This window comes from Chamaea fasciata, unplaced genomic scaffold, assembly GCF_029207755.1.
Source record: "Chamaea fasciata isolate MVZ Bird 193981 ecotype frontalis unplaced genomic scaffold, bChaFas1.0.hap1 SCAF_25, whole genome shotgun sequence".
In the NCBI taxonomy this organism is placed as follows: domain Eukaryota; kingdom Metazoa; phylum Chordata; class Aves; order Passeriformes; family Sylviidae; genus Chamaea; species Chamaea fasciata.
In genome coordinates this window covers 1,768,138-1,786,191 of record NW_027094110.1, presented here as the reverse complement: position 1 = coordinate 1,786,191, position 18,054 = coordinate 1,768,138, and the positions used below count along the sequence as shown (strand labels likewise).

The 18,054-nt window shown below is 46.0% G+C and overlaps 1 protein-coding gene across 5 annotated transcripts; it reads right to left on the bottom strand.

The window, feature by feature from the left end:
- Positions 1-357: 357 nt before the first annotated feature.
- NUCKS1 (nuclear casein kinase and cyclin dependent kinase substrate 1) lies at positions 358-17,317 on the bottom strand. Of its 5 annotated transcripts, XM_066204051.1 has the most exons (11): positions 17,023-17,317; positions 11,072-11,121; positions 9,811-9,916; positions 8,688-8,743; positions 8,222-8,374; positions 7,848-8,000; positions 7,143-7,292; positions 3,070-6,499; positions 2,110-2,271; positions 1,216-1,275; positions 358-881 (listed from the first exon to the last, which is right to left on the bottom strand). In XM_066204051.1, the coding sequence occupies exons 1-8, from the start codon at positions 17,037-17,039 to the stop codon at positions 6,300-6,302; spliced, it is 885 nt and encodes a 294-aa protein (XP_066060148.1). In that variant the 5' UTR covers positions 17,040-17,317; the 3' UTR covers positions 358-881; positions 1,216-1,275; positions 2,110-2,271; positions 3,070-6,299. The 5 variants fall into 5 exon arrangements, with proteins under 5 accessions (XP_066060148.1, XP_066060147.1, XP_066060146.1 ...); XM_066204050.1 differs by having other exon boundaries at positions 1,216-2,271; XM_066204049.1 differs by having other exon boundaries at positions 358-1,275.
- Positions 17,318-18,054: the final 737 nt, after the last annotated feature.

The window sequence follows — 18,054 nt, the reverse complement described above, 5'->3', positions numbered from 1 at the left end:
GACGAGCTCTGCATCGGCTGGGACACACCAGGGGAGATCCTGGAGGGAAAGGTGACATCCCAAGGGGTTTGTCTCTCCTCTCGGCTCTCCCTCAATTTGGTTGTAGACTTTAAAATCTCGATTTACAACTCCTGGGGAAAAAAAAAAAAAAAAAAAGCACAATTTTCTGCTTTATTTAATGCTCCTTCCTTGGGTTGTAAAGTAACGATGGGAAAGTCACACGCGGCCCAAAGGTGATTTCCCCTCCTCGGAGAATTCCAAGGAATTCACCCCCAGAAACTCTCAGAGATCCCGGAAGATTGATCACATTTTCCCTGTCACAGGATGCAGCCAGAAAAACGACACCAGGCGCGTTCATGGGTTATAAAAGCCCTTTTTATAAAGCCGTTTTTAAACAAAACCAAAAAGTTTACAAAAGAAAATAAAAGATACAGAAGAATGAAGTTGCTTAATATATTCCAAAAAAAAAAAAAAAATAAAAACAAAAAAAAAAAGGAGAAAAAAAATAAAAGAGGGGACACAATTCCAACATGCTGAACAATAAAGGGTTCGTTATTTTTTTTTTTTGTTTTTTTTTTTCTTCCTCGTGGTTCTTTTTTTTTTTTTTTAATACAAAATACAAGCGAAGGATACACATACTTAAAACAGAGCTCAGGAGCAGGTATGCAGTCCCGGGAACCCTTTTTTTTTTTTTTTTCAACCAAAGCAAAGCAAGGGTTTTCTGTTAATTTTTTTTTTTTTTCTTTCTTTGCAAGGTACATACAGAGACTGGGAATATTGTCAAATTAATCAGCACAAAAGACCATCACACGATTCTACCAATGAATGTTTTGCAGCTAGAAAGTCACGAACATGGTCAACGGTCATGTTCACTTCAACCCCTTTTAAAAAAGGAACAAAAAGAAAAAAAAAAAAGTGTTTTGTTTTAATTTTAAATAAAGCGTTAATGTTACATTCAGACTTAACTCCTAGTACCATGCTAGATCTCAGCGTTGTCCAGAGTTCCCAACCCCACAGTGAAGACTGTTTGCAGCTGCCCCCCTTTTTTTTTTTCCTGCTTTTGAAATTAAAAATAATAAAAATTGAAAAGGACAAGGGGAGGGGAGAGAACTGCAAAGAGCCTGATTTTTTATTATTTTTTTTTTTTTCCAAAAAAGCTCACCGGGCTGGGGAGGGGGATTGCAAACACTCCAGACCAAAATATCCATTGCATACCAGAGAATTGCTGCCAGGTCTCCTCCTCTCCCACCTTCACACTGCTCGCTCAAGGGTTTGCTGTGACACCGTGGCAAAACAACAACGACAACAACAACAACAAAAAAAAAAAATTTACGTAGCTCTTATTTACAATTAATTTTTCTTTCTTTTTTTTTTTTTTTCCTGTAACAATTGCTTCTGCAGGGAGGGGAGGGGGGGGGGGGGGGGGGAGGAGGGAAAAAAAAATGAAGAAAGAAAAGAAAATAAAACCTCACAACTGCCGAGAACACAAAGGGATGTCAGACACTCCCGCACTCACACACCGAAGATTTTCAGGGGGTTTTTACACACATTTAAGTCTGGCTTAAGCTGATTTTTATTTTTTTTTTTTTTTGTTCAGGATCTCCACCCACCCCACCCCACCCTCCTTCCCTCCCTTCTCTCCCCCAAAATATATATATAAAAAAACCCTGGCCCCACTGTACAAAGCAGTTTGCAGTCACACTGAGCATGCCGGGCACCATGGGGGCTGACGCTGGGGCACGGCCACCCCACGGGTATTCCTGGGTTTTGGTAGGAAAGAATTCCATGAAAAGACATTCAGCCACTCAAGTGGGAAAAGGCTGGGATTTGATTTCGAGCTAGGCTGGGCTTGGGGAGGTCTCTGAAGGGCACTGTCGGCTCTCCCTGCTCTGACGGGGTTTGAAAACAAAAATACCCGAAAAAAAAAAATCTTCCTGGACAGAACAAAGTGTTGGTTGTTGCTTCTGTTCCAGCAGCCTCCTAAAACTACAGGGAAAAACCCTCAAAAAGCTGAGGGGAAACGCTCAGTTTGGTCAGATACACACAGAAAAATCTGAATTGCCACAAAAAGATGTGACAGCAACTCTCCCCCCTTTTCCCCAAACTCACACACGTCCTGAAACGCCACCAATTAATTCCGTGACAGCGTCCCAAAACCTGCTCCATCTCCTCCTCCCCACCCTCCAACAAGATGGAGGGATTTCTCCAGCAAATATTCCAACTCCCGGAGCAGTTTGGAGCTTTCAGGGACCGTGTGTTCAACGCTAGGATCTGTCAGAAAAATAAAACACTTCACAGACAAGAGGACAAGGAAAGCAAAGCACCAGTTTGTTTGTTTTGTTTTCTTCTATAGCTCCAAGAAGCTTCCAGCATGGTCAAAGATTTCCTTCCCTCCCTTCTCTCTCACACAACCTGGCTGCCTCAGGGGCTCTTGTACCTTTTGTGACCATCAGTGGAGGGAATATTTAAAAAAAAAAAAAGGGAAAAAAGGAAAAAAAACCCACCAAAATTCCAGATTTGTGCCACTGTCCTGGTGGTGCTGCTTCCCTCCCTGCCTCGAGGAAATTAAAACTGATTGAAAGCTCCTCCTAAGCCCCTCCTGAACCTCTCAACTCAGCACTGTCGTCATTCTCCTGGGACTGAACCAAAAAATCACCTTTGGCACAAAATCCTGGCTGGAATTGCAGATCTTGACTGATTTGGGCGAGTTCAAGGCAGGACCTTGGCATAAAGCAGGATTCAGGGACAGGATGGAAGTTCTGAGCTGAAATTTTAACAGCAAGACCAGGGCAGGGCTGGAGGACTGACTGAATTCTGGAATAAATCTCCATTTTTACCTCTCTGCAAAGAGCTGGGGGACAGAGAAACTTTTTAAAGCCTCCTCCTGTGAATGAAACTTTCTGCTCCTAAAGAAAAGGCATTTTCCCAGCTTTCCTCCCAAGAATGTTTAATGCAAATTCATTCCAAAGGGAATTAATTTAAATTAATTTAAAAAGGTGAAGTCTGCTGCTGCTGAGAAATGATGTTATTGTTAAAAATCAAAATATTCAAAATAATAAAAAAATTCACCTGGATAATCTCCTCCTATCTGTAAAAACGTGGAATTGCTGTTATTCCTAACAGAGACCATCAGGGCTTAGTGTCTGCACCAAATCAGCAAAACTGGTCCAGAGAAAGTTACAAAAATCCTCAAAATCTGGGATTTTGCCAGAGTTTGGGTTGTGAGACACTCGGGAAGAAGCACCAGGCAGCCTCCAACACATCAGAGACGAAATGTGTGAGAGAAGCAGAACAGTTCAGTGAAATCAAGGGCCAAACCTGGCAGGATAAAACAATCCCAAAGCTGAGAGGACAGAAAAAGGATCTTTCACAGCCTGAACTTCTCTTAACCGTGTCAGAAAACAAGAATAAACCAAGGAAAAAATATATTTGAGGTGAGATTGACAAAATTCACTTCAGAAAACAGCTGGCGTGGCAGGGGGAGAACCAGATCACCTGGAATTCTCCTCACACACCTGAATTCCCAAAAAAACCCCCAAAAACCCAACGGGGAAAAGTAGCTTCAAAGAGTCTGGGCTGCAGGGGAACAACTCAGGGATTTGCAAAGTGTTTGTTACCCCCAAAGGGTTTTTAGTTTTAAAACGTGGCCGTTTATTTGCCCAGAATTACCCAAGAAGTCTGAGGGAATTTCTGTTCGATCAGAAATACAGCAGGTGGGAAGAGGTGTGGGAAAGGAGAGGGGAAGGGGGGATTATATTTTCTTTTCTCAAGACTGAGATTTCCCTGCAGCCTGAAGCTGTTCTGGAAAAAAAAAATTATAATAAAAAAATCAAATCACTTTAAAAAAAATAAAATTAAAAAAAAAATAGATTTACAATGAAACAACATCATCTTTATTGTAACGGCAACAGTAGTTCCATGAGAGTCCAGAACGTTAGAGAACTTCCATTTTTATCAGGGAAAGGGATTTGCCAGCCTCAATAAAATCCAGGGCCAGGGAATCACACAGGACAACCACAAAGTTTCCATCCCACACCTGTGCTGAGCACCTTCAGCTCCCTACGGATTCGGGGTCCTTCCTGATCCTATTTAGTGTATCACATCTAAGAAACTGTCCAGAATCCCAACTCTGCCGCCACCAGAAATCCCAACTCATCGTTAGCTGCCTTATGTTACCTTCCAGAGGCTGTGACAAAATGGGTGGCTCTGTGACACCAAAAAAACCCCAATAAAAATTAAAAAAAAAAAAAAACAACAAGAAGGATGCAAAAGCTCGTCAGCTGGAAGAGAATGTGAGCAACAGACAGAAGCACAGAGGGTTTAAGGGCGAAAAAAATAATAAAAGTAAGAATGGCAGGTCCAGTTTTTCAATGTTTCCACCAACAAACGCGGCAGGAAATTCTGTCTGAGGGTGTGAAAAGCGAGGTTTGGGGAGTTTAAAGAAGTTTACAAAATAAAATTTAAAAAAAAAAAAAAAGGGAAGAAAGGCTATGGCTGCTTGGGTAAAACCACAGGGAAATGGCAGCACAGACCTCGAGCGTCCTGCTCTGCCAGGGACATCCCAACTCCTGCGCCCCACACGGCTCAGGGGGACGGCAGCTGATCCCACAGGCAGGATGAGGAACTGATCCCACAGATCCCACAGGCAGGATGGGAGCTGATCCCACAGATCCCACAGGCAGGATGGGAGCTGATCCCACAGATCCCACAGGCAGGATGAGGAACTGATCCCACAGATCCCACAGGCAGGATGGGAGCTGATCCCACAGATCCCACAGGCAGGATGGGAGCTGATCCCACAGATCCCACAGGCAGGATGAGGAACTGATCCCACAGATCCCACAGGCAGGATGAGGAACTGATCCCACAGATCCCACAGGCAGGATGAGGAACTGATCCCACAGATCCCACAGGCAGGATGGGAGCTGATCCCACAGATCCCACAGGCAGGATGGGAGCTGATCCCACAGATCCCACAGGCAGGTATGAGGAGAAAAACCCCACAGGCAGGACTGGGAGCAGACCCTACAGACAGGAGGGGAGCAGATCCCACAGGCAGGAGGGGAACAGATCCCACAGATCCTACAGGAAGGATGAGGAACTGATCCCACAGGCAGGATGCGAGCTGACCCCACAGGGAGCAGGGTGTGACCCCCGGAGCTTTGCTGAGAGCAGGAGGAGGGAGGGAACACAAACAAGGCCGACTCACGGGATCCCAAGTGACCAGAGCACTACAGGAATCCTTTTTGCTCACACCCACAAAAGGACGCCCCTCGTCCCAAAAAGCTGAATAATTCCATTTCACATTACCCCTTAATTTAGTTCATTTTTTTTCTTTCTGTCTTGGAAAAATCTACAATAAAAACATCTCCCACGATACCCAAAGGAAAGCAGCTTTAAAAATGATTTTTTTTGCAATTTCTCTTCCCTGTTCTGCCCCTCTAGAGAAAGAACAAAGTTAAGGGTGACTGGGTGTGGGAAGGCTGCAGGTTGAATATCTCGATTTGTCTGGCATGGGCCGCAATTTGCCTACAGCAGAAGAGTTTTCTATCCAGCAGAGACAAAAAGATCTCCCATCCTGACTGGAGGGTCTTTTCTAAACCAAAGACACACTGGAGCATCTCCGAGTTTCTTGATTGCTTTCCATGAAAAACGTGCCTGAATCCAAGAAACACAGGATTCCTCCCCATGTTCCATCCTCCTCCACTGCAATTACATCAACTACACCTTTTTCTTTTTGCTGAAAGTGAACTCCTCTCCAAAGTCTGTTAAAGCAGAGGTTCATTATTTTTTTTTTTCCCCCCATATATATTCCAAATACAGAATTAATAGTTTTTTAAACAGCTCTTACCAGCACTGGGAAAAAAATCTACTCTACTTAAGGATTTGTAAGTGTGGTTTCCACAGATCAGTCTCAAACCTTATTGCTTCGCAACTGCAGTATCCCTTGGAAAAACAGAAACAAACAAACAAAAAAAAAAGAAAATAAAATATTGAATGGTCTGTTAATTTGTCTCAAATGGCTTTTCAGATTTGGCAGGGGAGGGAGAACGGAATGGCCAACAGAGAACATCGACTTCAAAATATCACTGTGTAGAAGGGTTTCCTCTTATTAAAAAAGGATACACTGTATTAAACAGCTGAAAGTAAAGACAGCATTCAAAGCCCATGAGTCAAGCCACAGCCAAAACCGTGTTCTACCCCTAAGTATTGTTTTCTTTTCCTTTTTCTCTCTTTTTTTTTCCTCTTTTTTTTTTTTAAACAAAGATTTTTTTTTTTTTTTTTCCTCGACTGCCATTTTAATCTTCACCAGAGGGTGCTTCATCTTCGGATCCCTCATCCCCTGACTTTTCTGGTGGAGGGCTGGCTGATTTTTTCTTTTCTGGGGGACTTTCAGGCTCTTCATCCTCTTCTTTGGGGGATGGGGTCTTTTCTTTTGTTGCCTTGGAAGCTGTGGGGCGACCTGCCTTCCCTTTGCCTTTCACTGGGCTGGGGGTCACTGCAAAAAGAAAAACCTCATAAAGCTCAGCAGCAGCAAAGGCAGAAAAAAACCCCCTCCCAGTAAATGGGATTTTCAGAGTCATCCAGCAGCAGTTTGGGCATAGCCACGGTGGTTTTTAGCACTCCCAATTAGCAAAGCTGAAGGGAAGAGCAATCTAACGAGATTTAAAAGGTGTTTAATTGCAAGTGCTGGCTAATTGCTGGTTGGGACATGATAAACGGACACAGCTCTTGTCAGAGCACAGCACACATTGCTGTATTCATCTGAAATTTCCTGCGAACACACATCCAGTTTTCCTTTGGTTCACATTTCCCCGCCCTGACAACATCACAAAGTCCCCAACAAAGCCACAAACTGTTGTTATTTGGCTGTGAGACACAGACAGTCAGAATGCAGCACCTCAGCAGGGAAGGTTTTCAATGCTGTGAGTTTTTACCATCAGGACACAGACACCAATTCAAGCCCTAAAGGGAGAATCAAAGCCAGCTCAGTATTCCACACTGCTGCTTTAAATCATGGCAGTCTTGGCTCTTCAACATTTTTTGTGGAGGTCTGTGACCCCAAGATTTCTACCAAATCTTCTGCAGCAAAAATAAAAACCTGGATTTTAAACTGAGAAACTTTAATTGCAGAGACTCACCTGTAGCCTTTAGCCTGGGCTTGGGCATTTTCTTTTCTTTCCTCTCTGGCTTGGATTTCTTGGAGACCTTCTTGTTTTTCTTTTTTGAACTGCCATAGTCACTGTCATCATCATCTTCCATGAGGAAGTCTTCATCACTTCCTGAATCTGCTGGAAGCATAAGGGGATTTCAGGTTTTTGGGGGAAATGAAAGGGAAGGAAAAGCTACAGCTGAGATCTGCCAGTTAAATTGTGGCCACAGACTCTGACACTTCCATTTATCTGCTGTGGTACAAAATCTGACTGGGTTTTTACATCAGCAGTGCCACAGGCACAGCAACAAGCAGCAAAAAGCATTGAGAACTTTACAATCATCCTTTAGGGCTGCTTACAAAGAAACAGATCTTTGGAAAATAGACACAAAAACATCTCTGGAAAAAACAATCTTCATCTGCAAGGAAAAGGCACCAAGATTCATGTCTCAGCTCTGGATAAAAGGCTGCAGGGAAGGGATCAACAGACCTACTCATTTGTGAAGACAAATTCTGTAGGACACACACACACCTCTGCTGCAAAGTTGGAACACAAATTTTAGGTGTGAAAACCCAACCTGGACAGACACACAGTAAGAAATGAAGTTACTGAGGAGCACAATTTGTGTCCAAATCGGGCGAAAGGCAAACTGTGCCCCTTTTGCTGTCCCTTTCTCCAGCCCCATGTACTCACTCTCCTGGAACTGTGCCTCATCATCCTCCTGCTCCTCCTCCTCGCTGCCCACATCATCCATGAGCATCTCCCTCTGTTTGGAGGCTGCTTTGGACGCCGCCTGCCGCTGCTGACGGACGTTTTTGTGATCTTCTTTCTCATCCTCGCTGTCCTCTGCAGCAAAAAAAAAGCCCCAAAGTGTGAGTGCAGAGCACAGAGAGCTCTGGGCAGGAACAGGGGCACAGGGCATTCATGAGGGGGTGAAAACACTGAGTTACTGTGAGGATAATTCAACCTCATCACCACCTTCCCTACTCGCCCAACAAAGATCCTCTGCGGTATTTTTCACTGCAAAATAACCACTTTTTTTTTTAATTATTTTTTTTTTTTTTTACCTGCAGGCCTTTTCCTGGACTTGGAGGCTGCTCTCTTGTTCTTGTCTGGTTTAGCCTTCTTTCCTTTTTTGCTCTTCTGAGAGCTCTCGTAGTCGCTGTCGGCTTTGCCGTCGTCGGCGCCCACGTCGTCGTCCTCGCTGCCAAAATCTTCATCTGCAAGGGAAAGGCACCAAGGTGAAGTTTCTTGTCTCATTCTGGGTAAAAGCTGCAGGGAAGGACCAACAGACCTATGCACATGTGAAGGTAAGTTTTACAGAGTATCACATTACACAAAAAACCCCCATGATCCCAAAGCAGGGTGGGAATGATTCATTTAAACCCATTTTTTCCTGTCCAGATGACAGGAAAAGCAGAGGCAGCATCTGACCGAAAATAAACCAGAATTATTTCTCTTCTGTCTCAAATCCTGCTCCTGCAACTCTCACAGGTGTGAAGAGACACAGCTCCAAGGTACACAATCAGTTACCTGCTGAGTGTGAATCGTCTTTCTTAGTCTTCACATCTTTGTCTTCTGAATCCTCACTGCAAATGAGAGAAAGACAAAAGTCTGAGTGCTTGTCTCAGCTTTGGTTTCGGTCACTCTTGTGTGGAAAGTAACAATTTTTAAAGAGCAAACTGATGCCTAAGCTGAGAATTGTCACTTTTCCTGGACATACTTCAGGATTATTCAGCTGTCTGTGGAGTTACCGTGGCTGGGAAGACAATGTTCAAACTCTGAATCACAGATAAACTTAAACCAGGCAGGAAACAATCAGACTGAGGTGAACCATGCACTTCACTCTCAAACCAAGCCACAATCCACGTGGCTTCCATTTTAGCTACAATTCTGATGGTTTGTACGCAGTCTATAAATGAAACAAAGGTTTATCCTGAAGAGATTTTTAGTCAGCACTTGTCTTTCTGTTTAGATTCCACTCTGTGCATGTTGCTCTGAACTGGCACACATCTGGTCTAAGCCCTCTCAAATGATTTGATCTTTTGAGAAAATGATCGAATATTTGGAAATCTGAATCGTGATTTGGAAAATAAAAGACATCTTGGGGTGACAGAACAAGAAGCAGCTGGCAGAACCTCCATCCCTGAAGCTGAAAACAAAAAAATGATTTCCAAGGTCTCATGGCAATCACTGGGGGACTGCACAACGGAAACTGTCCAGGAAAAATTCACCGTTCAGCAGGGCAGCACTGAGGCTGCTGGAGCAATTTCTGTGTTTATGGATTACCCAAAATGAGGAACAAAGAGCCCCAGAAATGTCCCCTGCCCTGAGGGGACACTGCAGCACACGGGACAGGAGCTGCACCTTGCCCTGACTCACCTGAGCATGCAATCCTCGTGCCTGGATCACATTCCCTGCCACTCCAGCTGCCTCTGGAGCTGCTGGGACGATGGAGCACGCACTGACAAGTGTTCCACACGGGATTTCTCTGTCTGCTCCCATCAGGAACAAATCACCTGAGCGTCTGAGCCCTGCCTGAGCTCCCAATCCCACTGGAATTCCACCTGCAGTCCCTCCTCCTGGAGGATGCTGCTCCCCACACACAGCACAAGGCTCTGAGAAATGTTCCCCAGGGAGGAGGAGCTGTTCTTACCTGTCCTCCTGAGAATTCTTCCCAGATCTCCTCTTGTTTTTAGCCTCTCGGGGAGACGAGCGGATTTTCTTGGATGGGGGACCTGAATCTCTTCCATAATCGTCATCTGGACGGGACAAAATGGGTTTAAATAAACTCCTCCCCAGCAAATTCCCTCAGCTACAGCTCCAACTGATCACTTAATGCACATCAAAAAAGAAAAAAAAACACATCACAAAGCTGCAAAAAAACCCCTTTGGCTGAAGCAAAGTCCTGGTTTAAAGCACTGATTTGACCTTTTCTTCTGCCAACAGCGCCAGGAAAATGCTCTGGACAGTGAAATCTCACCCAGGGAAACACAAAAAGCCTCGCAGGAGGACACAGGATCTCATTTGAAATTTAATTATATAAATCTATTAAAAATCAACATCCCTATGTGTTTCTACATGATTCTAACAGCCCACACTATTTACTGTCCAGTGATGGGATAAAGGATGTCATTAAATGGGAGCTGAGAACTCCTTACAACTCTTACCCAACACCTTAATTAATGACTAAAAGCACTGCAATTAAGAATTTTGCACATTAATCTCATTTGAATTACCAGTGCAACCTCAGCATTGAGTTTATCTTCCAAGAACACAAAACCCATTCCAGAAATTTTCTGTTCATTCACACAGATTATGTATTTTTAAAAATGGGATGCAGAAATGTTAATTCACAGAGGTCTTTTTTGTAAATTAAATGAAATGTGATCCAGCAATATTTTGTTCATTCACACAGATTGTATTTTTTTTTTTAGGAATGGGATCCAGAACTGTTCATTCACAGAGATCACCTTTTTGTTCTTGAAATGTGATCCAGCAATATTTTGTTCATTCACACAAATTATATTTTCTTAGCTGCAATCCTCCCCAAATGCCTGATAACGTGGGCTCAACTGGAGCCATAAAATAAATAAAAAACATCTTTTCCTGTGGAAAAAAACCAGTGGCATCAAGGAGCTTTTACCCCAGAACACGACACAGAGCAAGGAAGGCAGTGCTGCCAACAGCCCCAGGGCACTCCAACAACCCCAGCATTAAATAATAACATTTCCATCCCCATTGTCTGTTTAACACAGAACATATGAGAACCATTATATTTTCAAACACTTATTAACAGTTCAGGCTGTGAAGAACAGCAACCCCTTGGAATGGGAGTTGAGGATGCGATTAGAATGTGCGTGGCAGTAATGAGCTGCTCCAGCCCAAGGAAATTAAAGAGAAAAAAAATCATTTACCAGCATCATCTGATTCCTGAAACTGGGAGTAATCCACCACCTTCCTGTTCCTGTGAAAAAGCAGGAGAAGAGAAAAATTAGGAATTTATAACTTCAGAGCTACAAAGGATTTAAAGAACAAGAAGTGCCGCATCCTTGCTGGATCTGGAGCCCAAAAACATCCCGAGAAAACTCGGATAATTCACCTCCGCCTCTGCAGTCAGAAGTGAACACAAAGTATATTAAATATTTAAAACACAAATAGCGTTTTCCTGAGGAGGTTTTATAATAATCTGGATTATACTTTCAGAATCTGAACGTTCTTTTTGATAAATACACAGAAGTTCTGAATCAAACCTTTCTAAACTGCTCCTTTTGGAATTTCTGCTGCCACACCTCCTCCTCCAGTTTTTATTTTCCCCACGTGACCCCTGTTTTTAAAGCATTTTAAAGTTTTCACTGGAGCTTTTTGAGTGAGCTACGCTGCTCTGCAAGTCAACAAAATCCAAATCTGCTTCTTTAATTCACTGAAACCTCCCCAATGGAATTGCTGGTTGTTTTATCAGCACCTTGTCAATCAAACCCCCCCCCCCCCCCCCCCGAAAATCTTGTTTTATTGACAAGAGAACTGCCCTGGTAAACACTGACCACAGGGAATCAGCCACTAATTCAATTAAATTCCAGCTGCTGATGCCTCAAACAGCCCCCAACCAGCTCCTGGAAGGACTGACAGGGGCTGGGAATGCAGAAATTCCCACAGTCCCTTATCCCAGCCCTTGTGGCCCAAGGCCAAGGAGAAATAATCTGATTTTCAGCAACCACCACGTGAGCTCAGCCCTGCAGCTGGAAAACTCCACCCAGCACAGGGAAACCTCAAAGAAAAGAAAATAAAAACTGAAACCAATCCCTCAAAACCCACCCCAATGAGAGGAAGACAAGATTTGTACAGGTTGGGTGCCATCCAAGCCCTGGAGCAGGTGTGAGTGGAATAAATCCCACAGGAGCCTGCCCTGGTCGCTCCTCGCAGTGTGAGTGTGCTGAAACACCGGTTTGGGGACACAATTATCGGCAATTTTTAATTGACATTCCCATTCCAACAAGGAGCCTCATGAGTGCACAGAAAATAAAAATCTGCAGATCCACAAGAGCTGAGAAAGAACCAACCTGCTGCTGCTGCCCTTCCCCTCATCCCAAATTCATCCCTCCCCTCTTTGAGCCCGGCCCAAGGTTTATTTTCGAGCTGCTGGGCAATGATAACCCGCAGTGTTTACTACACCAAGGTGATAACAACACTCACTGGAGGGAAGAGCCAGGAAAAAAAAAAAACAACCAGGAGCTGCTGGTGGTGGTGGCAGTGAGGAGATTTCGAGGAGATCTCTCTCTGCTGGGAGATGTTAAGGCGAGCAAGGAGATATAAAAATAAATTCTTAAATAAATCCATTTAGGCTGAGCAGAAAAAGGGATCGTTCAGCTTGGTTTAAAATCCAAACTGAGGTTTGGGGGGAATTCCTGTCGCTGTCCACGAAAGAACCACACTCACTCAGGGTCAGAGGAGAGCAGAGAAAGTTTATTATGATTTATGATTTGGGGTTTAAATGGGATTTGGGATTTGATCAAGGATTGGGAGATGAGAGGAACAGCCCTCTGAGCCCAGCAGTCCATCGCAGGGAGAAATGAAAACAATCTACTTTGTGTGAAATGAGTGAGAAGCTCCAGTGCAGGAATAGAAACAATTCAAAGGCTGAAAATCAGAGCCACAAATCTCCTTGTTAATTCAGATGAACACAAAGCGTGTGCACGAAAAAAGTTTTTATTGACAGCTTCAGTCCAGTATTTTTGGAATAAACAGGAACTCATCAAAGTAATTCTCCAGGAATTCAACCACAGCTCAGGAATTCTTGCAACCTGCTCTTGCTGCTGCCAAAGTGCAATTTTGGAATTGTGAAAAGCAACATCAACGCGTCAAAGACATTTATTAAATGTCTGTGAAACTTACAGGCAAAAACTTAAAAATGTACAGGCTAAAACTTCAGATGTAGTAACATTTAAAGACATTTACTGATTTACTTACTCATCTTCAATTTAACCCTCAGCCTTTTAAACCAACATCAGCACAGCAAGAAAAGTTTAGGGGTTTTCTTTAAGGGAATGCAACCTTTAAAAATCTTAATTTTAATAGAATTTTAACACATAAATCCTAATTTTAATAGAATTTTAACACAAAAATCTTAATTTTAATAGAATTTTCAATTTGAAAATATTCATTTTAATAGGATTTTCAATTAAAAATACTCATTTTGATATAATTTTAAATTTAAAATATCCCAGATGTTTGTGCAGGCATTAAAACCCACATTTAAAAAAAAAAATTCCCACAATATATATATATGTAATCCTGAAAAGCAATGCTAAAAGGGAGTCTTTAAAAAATTCAGGCACTGAAAAATGAACGTTTGGGTCAAATGACAACCACCCACCTCAATCCAAGAGAGCAAAGGCAAGGAGATTTAAATGGTTATTGAGATTTCTGCGCGGTTTTTTTCACCTTTATCTAACCAACAGAACCAAAAATCTCAATATTTGTGAGCAAAGCTCCGGCCCCTCCCTCAGGTTTCACTCTCAGGTAAAGGTGTCCCCTTCCAGACCAATAATCTCAACAAATATTGTCACTAAAAGCACTTTTTGATGCCTTTTTTATACATAGAAAAATCCAAATTCCAGCCCAGAATTGTTTCCTGGAGGGATTTCCATGTGCAAAGCAAACCTAAAACCCAAAATCCATCCAGAAGTGTCTCCCTGCACGGATTTCCAGAAGTGTGCAAAGCAAATCTAAACCCCAAATTCCAGATTTCCATGTGCAAAGCAAATCTAACTCCCAAATTCCAGCCCAGAATTGTTCCCTGCGGGGATTCCCAGAGGTGAGCAAAGTGCTGGGTTTGGGATTTCCCTGAACACGGATTTAAAACCATCACCAGAAGGTGGCACAGGACACCTGGCGACAGCCAGGGACACAAACCACGTCACTTTGGGGTTAAATTTGGGGAAAATTTGGCCTCAGGACTCACCAAAGATCCCCACACCAGGCTCTGCTCGTGGCACCTGCAGCGTTTTCAGGGATCCCCACGGAACAACCCAGTGATTTCTGCAGCAATAATTAACTGAAGCAGCCTCGTGCTCCTTCTCTTAATTGAGATTTTAGCCCAGAACTGCTGCAGAGCCGTGGGGGAACCAAACCCAAACACCAGCTCCACTCCCCCACACTGATATTCTGAGTTTTCTTGTCCCTCCACCTTCTCCCTGTTTCTCTCCAGGCTGCAAGAGAACAAAAATCATCTCTTCACTCATCATCACTCAGTTTTTATTAAGTGCCAATCCCCAAGGAATTGTTGCCTGCCTGCAATCCCGTGGAAGCTTTTCCACAACAATCACAATTATTTCTGCTTTACATTGCCCAGCAACAAGTTCCATTTCATAAATATATCTTTTTTTTTTCTCCTGCAAGTAAAAATTTCACCTTTCCAACACCGACACCAAGCTGGGGTTCAAACCCAGAAAAATATGAAGCTTTGAAGCACTGAGATAAATTCCTAACTGGCTTTAAGTTTAAAATGAATGACCAGAAAAAAAAAAAAAAAAAAAAACTCCCGGGATTTCCAGCCCTGCCCACAACGTCTCAATTTGCAAATCTTGCAAGGAAAAGTGACCAGTGAGAAAAAGCAGGAGAAAGGCTGCACCAAAAAAAAAAAAAAAAAAATTCTGACTTAAACCACATTTATTGATGGTGTATTTGTATATTAAAAAGTGGCTCAAAGTATTTTATTTTGCTTTCTCCCTACAAGCAGCCCCAGGTCTCTTTGCAGAACTTCAGAAGAGTTACACAAGTTCAGTCATTTCAGGTTCTTTCAGTTTTTACTCCTTGCCTTTTCCTGACAACTCTGCAAACCCCACCCAGGAGAAATGGAACTGTGCAGGAACTACCTCTGGCTCTCAGGCACACAAAGCCTGTAAACCCCAGGACTTCATTACTACTCCACTTTAAATGTTTATACTATTTATTTGAAATGACTGACTTTAACAGCCAGACTCAGCCTCAGGTCAGTTTTCTCAACAAGTGGAGTAAAAACTCGGGATCCAGGATGGATTTTCTGAAGTTCACAGGCCAGAAACCAACAGACATGACCAATTAATCCAAACGACACTGACCAGAGGAAAACCTTCCCACCACTAACTCTCACTCTGATGAAGAACCTTTCACCACGCTGCAATTTTACCAAAAACCAGCCAAGACAGGCAGAAAAACCCCTTCATTCCAGCATTAATTAATTTATTAATGGAGTTAAACTTATTGGCAGAGCAATATAACGTAGCAGCCACTGAATATTTACCTTTTTTTTTTTTTTTTCCCCTGGAAGGGCTATCAAACCCAGGGAGATAAGGCACTGCTGCGTTTATCCTGCCACGTGCCAGGAGGGTTTATTTTGTGCTCCCAACAACCTGCTGGACTTTGGTGCTTCATTTCCTTCCCTGCAGAGCAGAACCTGCCAGCTGAGGGTGAGAGCAGGCACAGCTCTCCCAGCACTGCACAGACCTGTGTCATTTTAATTATTTTTGTTTTTAAACCCTTGCAAAAACATTCAATTCTAGCAAGCTCTGCTTTTAAAGGCTTCCTTTCCTTACCTGGAGCAAATCTCCAGGATAACCAACATTCAAGAGTTCCTTGAAGCAGCAAAGTCACATCAGCAGTAATTTGGGCGTCCCTGAGCCACTCCCCTGCTTAGCAAAGCACTCCTGGCCTCCAGAGTTAGATTTTAAATTCTGCACACGAGGGATGAGAATTAAATACAAACGCTGTCATGTCTGAATGTACAGATGCAGCACGGTCGCAATGATTAATTTGTGTTTATCAGTTAATTGGCCGAAATACGCGACACCCACTCCGCAGGGCAGGCTCGTTGGCAATAAAACTATGACCGGCTGAGAGTGGAGAAATTCCAAAGCATTGGGAGAACACGGTGGGAAAGCTCACAGCTTTGCTACAGAGACAACTCAGACCACGAGTTCTCTCTTTAGCCACCTCCTCGGTGTGAGACACGAGGGAATCACAGAAAATCCCTGAGAGGACTCACAAGGACCATCCAAAATCCCACCTTGAGCATCCCTGTCCCAACACCCCCGGAGCTGCGGCAGCCTCGGGGCTGTGCCCGTTCCCTGGGGAGCCTGAGCAGTGCCCGAACACCCTCTGGAAAGGGGAAAAAAATCCTTCCCCAAACATCCATCCTTGACACAGCTCCAGCCCTTCCCTCGGGCACCGCGGATCCTCAAAGCTCCAGCCCGGCCAAACCCACCCAGAGCGCTCCAAGCCACCAACCCCCAGACCCAGCTGGTGGGCGGAAGGAGAAGGAAAAGGAGAAGGGCAAAGGGAAGCAAACAGGAGCGGGAGGGTTGAGCTCGGAGCCGGGCGGGCGGAGCGGGGCGGGCGGCAGCGGCGCTCGCAGCGCACCGAGGGGGCGGCTCCGGGCGGCTCCTCCCCTCCGCGTGGTTCCCCATGCACAGCCCCCGTGCCCCGGACCCTCTCCGGATGGCACCGCGTCCCCTCCTCCTCCTCCTCCTCCTCCTCCTGCTCCTGTCCCCGGCAGCGTGCTGGCCTCGGCCCCGCGGAGGGAAGGGCCCGGCCCGGCCGATGGCAGCGCCCGCCCTGCGCCAAGTGGGTCACGGCGGCGGAGGAGGAGGAGGAAAAATTATTCTCTTTTTTTTCCACCACCCCCCCACCCCCCCCCCCGTTATAAAATGTGGGACAGCGCCCTTAGGGCCGCCCCGCCGCGCCCGGTGTGAAACGCGGCGTTTATGGCGGTGGCCGTGCCAAGTGAGCAGGGGGGAAACAAGGGGAAATAGAGGAGAAACGGGCCCGGCCCGAGCGCGGCCTGCCCTGCGCGGGGCCGGCCCCGGCGGGGAGAGGCGCCGCCGGGACTCACCTGACGGGCCGCGACATCCTCCCGGCGCTTCGGGCCGCGCGGGGCTGGGCGCCGAGCGAACGGGGACGCGGAGGCCGCCGGCGCCGCTGAGGCCGCCCGGAGCGAGCGGGAGCGCTGGGCCCAGCGCCTCAGGCCGCGCCTGCGGAGCCCCGGCTCCCCCGTCAGGCGCCGCCGCCGCCGCCGCTCCCGGTGCCGCTCGCCGGTGCCGATGCCGGCCGCGATGCCGCTGTCGCTCCCCGATTCCCGGCGGCGGCCCCGGTGTCGGTGGCGGTCCCGCTCCCGCCGCTCCCCCCCGCAAAATGGTCGCGCTCGCCCCGCCGAGAGGATGCGAGCGGGGGGGGCGGTACCGCCGACCCCGCCGGTCACGCCCCTCTCCGCCGCCGATTGGTCGGAGCCCGCGAGAGCGCGCGGCCCATTGGCTCGTTCGAACCATCACGGCGCGCAGGGCCCGCCCCCTGTCCCCGCGGGGAGGGCGGGCGGCGCGGCCCGCACGCGGCGGAGCGGCGGCGGCAGATTCGCCACGGGCTCCCGGCGGTCCCGCGGCGCCGCCGCGCCCCGTCCCGCCGCTCCCGCCGCGCCCGCCGCCTCCTCCCCTCGCCGGCAGCACGCTGGAATTTTTTTCCGTTCCTCCGGGAATTTTTCGGGACGCTGCGGGGCCTTAAAGCCCGAGGCGCAGATTCGCCGCGCGGGCCCGGCGCGGTTTTGGAGGGAAAACGCGGCCCCGGGCGCGGGTTCGGTGTCATTAATTTTTATGATGAAGAAACGCAAAAAATTGGTCTGAGCGGCGGATTTTGACACCAGCGCCGATGTCACCGCCGCCACCACCTCTGTGCTAGTCAGCAGCTGGGTACATCCACAATTTATGCCAAGTCCAACGAGGATTTTGGATTTTTTTGCACTTTGAACTGGCCAGAAATCCCCAAATCAACTCATTTTGCTTAGAAAAGGGGATGTTTCAACCACGGGGGAAAAAATAAAAAGTATTCCACGGTCATTAAAATGGCAGAACATCACTTTTCCTTTTGCATTTTT